This window comes from Melanotaenia boesemani, chromosome 10 (genome assembly GCF_017639745.1).
Source record: "Melanotaenia boesemani isolate fMelBoe1 chromosome 10, fMelBoe1.pri, whole genome shotgun sequence".
NCBI lineage: Eukaryota > Metazoa > Chordata > Actinopteri > Atheriniformes > Melanotaeniidae > Melanotaenia > Melanotaenia boesemani.
The window spans coordinates 34446949-34457220 of NC_055691.1; the positions used below are offsets into that span (position 1 = coordinate 34446949).

The following is a 10272-nucleotide window of genomic DNA, read 5'->3' on the forward strand; positions in this document are numbered from 1 at the left end:
TGGGAACACACATCCACAAATCCAGGTTACTGATATCAATAATCAAGGATCACCCTTAATGGAAACCAGATTCTTACTCGTATATAGGTTCCCACAGGAGGAGGAATTAAGGAAATACTCTACTGCTAACGATCTTCCCCTTACTCAGCTACCAAATGACTCCTGCGGTTAGCCTGCCCAGGATAACACCAACCTGATCAGTTGTCCACCCAGCTGCAAAAAGTCCAAAGTGAGCATAAAACTGCACCTAACAGAGATGGAATTGACAAAGTACTCACGGTATCAGCAGCTAACACTCAGCCACCTCTGCCATGATGGCTAGAGGTCCACCAGGGCCATCCAGAACCGAGGGAATGCACACCGACCAGAAAGCTCTTGCTAAATATACACGCCCTCAGCTCCGCCCCCCAATCACAACCAATAGATTGCACATGGAAAGTACAATTTAGAAGAGGGGACACGGTGAAAACCTTTTCCACCACATGTTTTAGGTAGAACCTGTAAAAACACTTTTACAATAATCCACCCGACTAAAGATGAAAGCATGGACTAGTTTTCCAGGTCTTGCTGAGACATGAGGTCTTTTACCCTTGATATAATCTTAAGGTGATAGTAGGCTGACTTTGTGATTCCCTTAATGTGTTTTTCCAAGTTAAGGTCTGAGTCCATCACTAGACCCAGATTTCTGGCCTGGTGGCGACCTTTAATAATTTCTCTTTAGTTCCAAAGACCATCACCTCAGTTTTGCTTTTGTAGAAAGTTCAGACACACCCAGTCATTAATCTCCTCAATGCATTTACCAAGAGCCTGTACGGGGCCTCAATCTCTTGGTGATATTGTAATATATATAACTGTGTGTCATCTGCATAGCCATGGTAACTAATTTAGTTTTTCTTTATGACCTGTGCCAGTGGGAGACATTTGTCCAACTTGACTTGGCTTTTAAATGGTTAATAACTGGTTTGATAATAAAAAGGTCTAACGATGCTGGAGAATGACCACTATAAATATAAATCAAATTATCGGTTTTTATTGTGTTTTATAAATGATTTATTTAAAAAAAAAAAGATTGAAATGCTCCAGTAATTTGAGACGGGGTTAGTTTATTAGATGGTTCGAGCTAAAGTTTGAGCATTTTTGGGTATAATATTTATGATAATGTAAATTATTGAATTGGTTTACGATAATTGATATTACAGAATTTACGTCATTTATATTATTTATAATTTAATAAAAACCTTTTTTATTTCAGAAACTGATAAATAAGAAATTTATGTTTGAAGAGTAATTTAAAGCCAAGTATTATGACATTGAAAACAACTTTGTGGTACTGTGTGAGAAAACACTGAACGACAGGATGGAGACTGAAATTTATCTTTTTCAATTTATGGTAAATAAACACACAAAAGCGGCCATGTTAACCTTTTTATTTCAAAGTTGATCTCACATAAAAAAAATTTAAATGAAAAATTGTACCTATTTAAATATACATTATTCAAAAATCTGCTATATTTGTTTAATTGAAACTGAATAAATCTGCAAATCATTGTGTACATTCAACGTTAAAATCCATTCCCAGTCATCCCGAAAAGCAAAACGTCAAACCAAATCAGAAATGATGTAATATATGATCATTTATGACTTCATTACGAAGTAATAATAGGCTTTAACTCCTATGTATTAAAGTATTACAGTGCTTCATGAAAAGAAATCCTATCTGACTAATCAAATTAATGTTATCAATCTTTTTTTCTAGTAATGGTTCATGTAACTGGTCCATCCTCTTGCAAAAAACATGCACCCTTTCCTGTCAGTTCAACTCCTGCATGTTGGTTAATTACACTGGAGGAATCTAATAACCTAGTTATATTCTTTTGTTATATTTAAATAATCAATCCAAGTATTTATGGATATCTTCAGAAAGCAAAAGTTGTATCCACTCCAGTCAGGCATACATTTTAACTAAGTAAAACAGGAAGCTGGAGATGCGCTCCCGGTAGGATGTAGAGTAAGTGATGTCTGTGAGGCATCACTTGTCTTTATGGTGATAAGCGAAGTAAAATGAACAGAACTCTGTTAAACAAGTTAAAAAGGGAATTTGGTAACAGAAAGTGAAAATTATTAGGTTAAGGTAACAAACCTGGAGAAGTGTAACAGATCAACCACAGCTACCAAGCTCTGCAGGTTTGCATCATGTTTATCAACAGGGATTAAATTCACTGATAAACTGATGTGCAAGTGCAAAATAAAACTATAATTCAGAAAAATAGAAAGAAAGCTTTATCAAAAAAGTTTGTTAAATCAATGAGAAGCAAATAATTTTCAGGGTAAGTAATTTGCTATGAACATTATAAGGAAGTGAGTGTTTTCAGTGTTTTCAGAATTTGCCCCTTTTTTCACCTTTTAAAATGAATTTCTCCATTTTTCCACAAACTTTTCTAAGTTAAAGTATGTCCACTGAGGTCAAAGAAAAATATGAAGGAAAATAATTAAATACTCACAAGACATTCTTGGTGCAAAATAAATGCTAGAAATAGTTCATTTTAGATATTTTTCCCTGTGTGTTTGTATCCAATTGTTTAATGCAAGCTACATAAAGTACTTGGACAAGCCCTCATAGAAGGACTATTTGACTGCAGCCCTCATCTCACACAGCCAGACCCATCTTCACAGCAAGAAAGACCAAACATTCAGCAACCAGAGTGTCTGATTAGACAAGTGAAGAGTACTTAGACACAGCAACTTTGTCATTACAGCAGCAACATGATCATTAGTTTAGGCCACTTTCCACTAGTTAGGCTCAATAATCGAGGAATGCCGAGTTTCAGTAACAATATAAATCAAGAAAGAAGAGCTGATGACACTTCAGTGCAACTTGAAGGATGGTTTGTCCTGTTTTATGGAATTCCTCTACCTTCTAAGAGGAATAAAGATGAGTTTCTGATCATCTCACGGCGAATCCCCGAGCCTTTCTCCTCCGTCTCTTCTTGTCATTTCCACAAAAATGCCGTTTTTGGGTCCAAGAGTGCTTGATGACTTTAACTCAAGAGGAACCTGGGAGATGAAGTACATACACAAAGTGAAACGAGCATCTTTCATGTGGGATGTTCATAAGGAAATATGAAAATAGATTAAAGATGTAAATCAAATCTATAATGCTTTAACAATCACATATTCATCAAACTCCATTGTGACAAAACTGTGCTCATCAAAAATACTGAGAAGCTAAACTTTAAGATTTCTGGGCAATCCGACTGTAACCCTTGATAGCAAACATTAATTAAATGTTTGTTTAAATTGCATGTTTTAACTCAATACAAAACTAAACTGTGTAAACAGTGACGGTGGAATAATGCATTTTCACAAACTGACTCATGTAATAGCTTATTTTGTAGTAATTTACACAGATGTTTTACATTTTTACATTTTATGGAAACAGTACGTTTATAATGACTTTTTGCCAATAAAATATAAATGAAGGCGCTGATTTTCCTCAACAGGGAAATTTATTCCTGGATGTAAAATCTTTATTTTTACTGGCAACCCACCTTGGTCTCAGAGCATGCCACGATGTGGAACCTGCGGAACAGATGAACCAAAGCCATTCGGATTTCCAGCTGGGCAAGCCTCATTCCCACACAGTTACGGGGTCCAGCCCCAAACGGCAGGTATACGAATGGGTGGCGACTAGCCTTTGCCTCTGGTGTAAACCTGCAAGTCAACAGCAAGTCAGATTTTAGGTTAAGTAACCCTAACTCTAACCCTTTTGCTAAGTTAACTAAATTACAAATGACATGTCTAATGGTGCTTTGCACTAGCAAAAAAAACTTTTATCAATCATTCCAGTTTGAAAACATGTATTGTACTTAGCTTTTGTCTAACACTGGACCACTTGGGAAACAGAGATTCCCTCAGTTTGTTGGGGTAAATAAATTCAAACCCTGGATCACTGATGCATGGTTTAGCAACAACAACAACAAAATGGTTTCACTAACTGTAAACTGCATGTGGCTTAAAAATGCATGTCTGATTTAAGAGCAGTCATTACAGGAGAGATCTTTGCAAGTCATATCATGCCGGTAACAATTAGCAAAAAATCTTCCTGCTCTTCCTGTTCTGGTGCAGACTCACTTTAATTTATGAGCTGTTAACAACAGAAATTAACAGCTACAGTTTTATGTTAACTCAAATGTGTGATGGTTGTGCTGTTGGGTGTTTGATTTCCAGCTGTTCTGAGTGGTTTAAACGTGCAAAAACAGTGTTTCCCAGTAAATACAACCCAGCTTTTTTAGTAGATGTAGTGGATGAAATACCTCTCTGGTATGAACTTCTCTGGCTCAGGCCAGTGCTCTGGATCATAATGGAGGAAACCTGCTGGAATCTCTAATGATGCTCCTTTAGGAAGAAACTGGCCATTTACCACACAGTCTTGATCAATGTCTCTTGTAAACCTTGATGGGACAGAAGGTTACAGGAGGTTACAGGAGATTATTAGTTTCATAAAACATAACTTATTATCTATACTCATAATAATTATACAAGTTGTAAATCCTGTGAAACACATTTTATGCTCTATTACCTGAATCCAGGAGGGTAGAGACGTAATGCTTCGCTTACAACCATGTCCAAATACTTCAGCTCCTGGACATTTGTGTAATCTGGTGAATCCTACAAAAAACAGATAAACTGATTCAAACCAGTCCAATGAGAAAACTACAAAAAGCAAAAAACACTTGATCAGGAAGTCACACTCACATGTCTGGTGAAGAAATCATCCACCTCCTCATGAACTTTTTGCTGACATTCAGGATGCAGTGCTAGCAAGTAGCAGGTGAAAGCTAAAGTGTTGCTGCTGGTTTCGTAGCCTGCCAGGAGGAAGACAAAAGCCTGACCAATAACCTCATCTTCAGTCATCATTTTTTTCTGTGGGCGCCTGTTGGGCGACTCCTGCGAGTGTGGATGTCCATTTTCTTGATCTGAAGATAACGACTGCACCTGATGGCTCCTGTTTTCTATCTCGTCCGCATTGCTTGCTGTGTCAAAGTGCTCCAATGACACACACTCTTTGCTGGTTCGAGCATCTAGCATCAGCTGAAGGAAGTCTCTACGCCTCTGTAAGCGAAAAAAGATCAATCAATTCATTAAATATCCAAATGAAGAAAGCTGCGCATGGCACAAGAAATGGAAGATGGTTAAATGTCAGTGAGGTCTACCTGATCTGGAGGTTGCTCCTCTCTCTGTTTGATGATCTTCTGAATGCAGGTGATGAAGAACTGATTCATCTGGTCTCGTCTTTTGTTTGGGATAAATCTTGCAAAGGGAGCCATGATAGAAGGAAAGGCAACTGTACACACACAAATAAAAGATGTCTCTAATGTCTGTACAATTATAAAATGAACTGGAATTAAAATAAAAAAATAATAATAACATTTTTATTCCTTATTTTCTTACACATTTAGAAAGAATGAAGAATAACTAGCTAATCTTTGATTTTGTTGTGGTGCAGAATTTTATGCATAAAAGCACTTTTTTTTATCTACTGTATAATAAAATTATACATATTGAGTTTATTATTTTTTCCTCTTTAATTCTCCATCACTCCGTTGGAATATAATTTGATGACTTACTGAAAAACAACATCATAGGCCTGAAAAAAGAAAAGCTAAAGAACATCTGAGCATGATGGACAAATGGGTCATCTGGGTTGTTTTGTGAGTCCACCTGAGTCGCAAATGCCACACTGGCAATGACATCCATGGTAAAGCAGCCAAAACACCTAAAAGAAAAAGAAAAGAAAAACACAGTTAAAATGTTATACCTGAAGAAAAGGATAAATGAAGACCACTGCCCTCACTTGCTTTGTGTTGTGGTTACCTGTGGATGTCAAAGGGCTCTCCTGACTCAGCGTGGACATTCAGGTTCTTTATCAGAGCATCAGCAGCTGTGTTGATAAGAGGAACCATCTACACCAAACAGGGAGAAGGTTGGAAGACAAATTACAAACATGTCCTGCAAATAATAATACAATAAAATATCAATATTCTTTTAAAGAAGAAAAAGCTGTGTAATTAGCTCGAATAGTTGCTAAAAGCGTTTCCTAATCTCACTTCTTTCATTTTGGCAGAACTGAAGGATGGTGTCAGGATGCTCCGCACTCTCTTCCACTGTTCATTCTTCAGCACGAGCAGACAGTCGGTCATGGGCTTGGTGGCAAATCGAAGAGTCTGAACAGAAAGACAGCAGAGAACAGGTACGAATGTCTATTTAAATACATCAGGGAAAAACTCTGTCACTTTGTGTACATCATAATGCTTGAGGAAATGTCTTCACCATTCTGTTTGGGAAGCTACTGAAGTCCTTGACCATCACTTGTCTGAGCATATCAGGGTCTGCTATCACCACCACTGGTCTACGACCCAAATAATACCTGAAAGATACCATGTACGTCTAATCATACTAAACCCTAAATACTCAGAAATAATGTTTTAATTTAATTTAATTTTATTTAAGAGTTTGAGTCTGTAAAATCTTTGGATCATAATTCTTATTAATGCTGATGTGTTTTTACTTACCCACACACTCTACCATATGTCTTTATAATGTTGTTAAGAGGTTTAAAAAAACCCTGAAAAGAAAGTGAAAGAATCTTTATGTAACGTAAGAATTGCATAAACTGTCAAATAAGATTAATTAAAATTGATTGATTAAATTTTTATTGTGTTGTTGATGTTAAACTGGATCTTACCTCCCGAAACATGAATATGTTTCCATAGAAAGGCACTGGCTTTGGATGTTTGATACCACATCGAGAAAGGACCGAGAACGGATACACCGAGTACCTACAGACAAATAGGTTGAGAGTTTAAATAAAAGAATACAAACAGGTACAATTACATGCATGTATCCAAAATTTGTTCCCATATTTACTGCAGTCATTTGCTGTTAAGCTCTATAAAATGTTTGGTAAATACATTTCAATTTATTTTAACAGCAACACAAATATCAAATGCAGACATGTGACTTACCAGTAGAGAAGACCCAGAAAAATAAGGATGAGAGAAAATGTCACGGAAAATCGGCTGACTTCAATGTTGAACATATTTAGATAGTCACCTATAGTCTCCATGATGGTAAGACACTTCTCAAAACTGTACTATCAACATCAGAAGAAGGCTCCTTAAAGAAGAGACAACACAAAGATTCGTTTTAGGGTTACTTAAGTTAAATACTGTTTCTGTTAATGGAAATTTTGCCTTCATTACAACTAAATCTTTAACTATTCTCATGAAATCATATCAGTGACCCTTCATCTCCTGTGCTCTTATGCTAGCTAGTCTTCTTTAGATTAGCTGACTGGCTTCCTGGAAAAGTTCATTGTTGTTTTGAAAGTTTTAAGTTTAAAGTGCTCACCCTGCATTTCCTGGCTCCTACAAATTTATGTATAGATCTTATGGTTTTAATTACTCCAATTATTAATAGGACACAATCTGTGGAAATATGATGAAGCATGATTCCCAGCTTTGTATTTACTACATGTTTTATATTGTGGGAACTCATCAGAGGTTGATTGGTGCTTTTATTATGGTTAACCAAACCACTAATCAAATAAAATTACTTCTGTTTTGATAATTAGGATATTTGTTGTAAACCTAATTGTTAAAAAAATATTTACCAGATTTATTAATATTATCCTCTTGCACCAAATGGGGTTAGTGCCTTTTAATAACAGTAATAATTATGTTATTTTCAGATGGAAGAGTAAGAATACTTCCTAACTCTTGCTTTTTAGCCTGCGTAAACACTGAAAACCTATCAACATGTCATAGCATTGTTAAAAAATATATATTATAAGAGGAATTCAAACCTAAAAACTGTAACTCAAATAAATAGTCTTTACAGAAACCATATCCGAATACGTCCAATAAGTATGACATTTGATGCTAGGCTAGCTAATTAGCTTTAGCAGGTTGTCAACAGATTAAATCTCGTCGCTGAACGCGGTTTTACATTTCTATCTACCATGCCTGCTCCTGTTTTCACACATAAATAAAAATTTTATTATTATATCACATTCTTGGAACACTTAGTAACACTCACTTCGCACTGTGGTCGTCTCTCAATGTAAATATTATGAAACTGCTTTCTTCTTCTGCTATCAGTTTGTTACTCCGAAGAGATGTGGTGGACAAATACTGCCACCATCTGTACTGGAGTAGAATCACGCGACCCCATTAGCTCCCTTTTTAAACATAAAATAAATTAAAATAAAATAAAAATAAAATAAAATAAAAATTGTTTACCACTATTATTAAGTAATTGATCCAGGAGCATGTTGAAACAAGGAGCAACTCTTGACTATGTTTTCTTCAGGACTGTCACAGTGTGATACTTCGTCTTATGGTCACATCATTAAGTTTCAATCTAGTATTTGCATCTCCTGTCACTGAGAGTTCTTCTCTGATTAATCATTTAAACCATGCTATTATGTAACATCATTTCAAAATGATAACTCTCACAAAACAGATTTGTTTATTTTGCAGGGGCACCAAAGATGCTGGAGAGTAATCTAACCATCGGAAAAGCACTGTACAAGAGACTGAGGAATGAGTCCCTGGTGGATGGCTTTACTATATAAGTTACAGATTATGTAGAAGTAACTACCCTGTAACATGCATGTGCATCATGTCGAGTCATAAACCATTACTGCAGTGCTGACAGCTTCAGCATGACTTCTATGGATACAACTGGACTCCAAAAAGCTGTTGGTGTGTTGCAGTTCTGTAAATTGCCTGTAGAGGGCACTCACACATCATATTATGTATACTGACCTCTGTAAACACAGCTAAGGATAGTATCAGTCAGAAAACCACGTTTTTTCTTCTATGGTTGGAAAAAAAACAAAACAAAACCTAATTATAAACTCATAAATATAACAAAATATATCATTCCCAAAGTAAACAGTGGTCAAAACCTTAATCTATTTAATACATGACATTTTTTGACAAATTCCAACCCTTATCATGGTCTCTAAGTGCCCCAACTTCTCAAGTCTGCTGAAGACTGAATGTATGTCATTTGGCACATAAAACAACTCATTACTGCCTTCAAATCTAAAAAATATGTGAACCTAACAGAAATCGTGTGGTCATTTATTTATATTAGTTTTATTCAGAAATTGAATGAGAAAAACAAAGAAAAAAAGATGTAAAAAGGTTTATGTCACTAGTGAGTTGCAGTTCTCAGTCCACAGCATAGTATATATTTATTTCAAATATTAATGTAGTGCAACAGCTTGGTGCATTTTATGTTCGCCAGAGGGGAAAAATGTGTTTTTTAATGAAATGCAAAGACATCAAGCAGCATTGCTTAAGCAGTAACAGGATGTTAATGTGCAGAGTGGCTATTCTCGGGAGTCTGCCTACTGAGGAAATGTGGCAGATCCTTTTGGACAAGTGGCCCATTTGAATTCAGATGACATAGTGTCCTAATTATGCAGATTCAATGACAGTTACTTATCCAAATCCTCTGAGGTGTTAAACAAAGCTGACTCTACAAGTTCAAAGTGTTTATGTGTGCTCGTGTACGTGTAAGTCATCTTTTTGCACGTTGCAGGGTATGTAATGTGCAAAGGGTCATCAAAACTGTTTGTAGTATTTTGCACATTAGCTCTTTATCTGATAAATCTGTTAATATGTTATCAAAGAATCTAACAGACTTCAGATCTAAGAAGGATCAGAAAAATCTGTTTAGTAGTTCTTTAGCCAAAGAGGAAGACAAGTGAAGTTCTTTACCTTTGGTCTAAATGGTTGAGCCCTTTTTTAATATAATGACAGAAGAGGTCAAAGAGGGCAAGTCAGAAGAACACAAGTGCGCTATATGTGGAGTCAGAGTAGGCATTCCTTCAGTGCTCATTCAAACAAAGCTCAGATGCACAATATTTCTGGTCTGATTAACATGTGACATCCTTAGCGCAGTATGCAGCCAGGCAGGAATAACAATGGTAGCTGGAGCGGCACTAAGCTATTAATGGCAAGACTAGCTGAGGAAGAAATGAGGAGTTGGTTGAGTATTGCCTGCTCTGAGGACCGCCAGAGGGCACTGGGAGTCTGAAATGAAACAAAATGAATGCCCTTCTCCTCTTTCTCTGCCAGTCTACTAACTCTCAGACTGCCTAAAGCCACACAGTGTCAAAGTTTGGTGTATGGCTGAACGAAATGGGAAAGATATACTGAAGAGGTGACAGTGCATACTGGTGTACCAGGGCAAACTGCA

General features: G+C 36.4%; 1 protein-coding gene across 1 annotated transcript; it reads right to left on the reverse strand.

Moving 5' to 3' along the window:
* Nucleotides 1-1412: 1412 nt before the first annotated feature.
* tbxas1 (thromboxane A synthase 1 (platelet)) lies at nucleotides 1413-8167 on the reverse strand. Its single transcript, XM_041997765.1, has 14 exons — nucleotides 8098-8167; nucleotides 7026-7176; nucleotides 6746-6839; nucleotides 6573-6625; nucleotides 6331-6427; nucleotides 6108-6224; nucleotides 5875-5963; nucleotides 5628-5776; nucleotides 5214-5344; nucleotides 4756-5112; nucleotides 4580-4668; nucleotides 4314-4451; nucleotides 3549-3711; nucleotides 1413-3054 (listed from the first exon to the last, which is right to left on the reverse strand). Exons 2-14 carry the CDS (start codon nucleotides 7124-7126, stop codon nucleotides 2950-2952), a joined length of 1683 nt encoding a protein of 560 aa, XP_041853699.1. The 5' UTR covers nucleotides 7127-7176; nucleotides 8098-8167; the 3' UTR covers nucleotides 1413-2949.
* Between the last annotated feature and the right edge of the window lie 2105 nt (nucleotides 8168-10272).

Coding starts and splice junctions, on each gene's coding strand:
- tbxas1 (XM_041997765.1), bottom strand. CDS start 7,126: ATGGAGACTATAGGTGACTATCTAAATATGTTCAACATTGAAGTCAGC. Junction 6,225..6,330: donor GTAGCTTCCCAAACAGAATG/GTGAAGACATTT, acceptor CTTTCTGTTCAG/ACTCTTCGATTTGCCACCAA. Junction 5,345..5,627: donor GCCTATGATGTTGTTTTTCA/GTAAGTCATCAA, acceptor GTGTGTGTACAG/TTGCCTTTCCTTCTATCATG.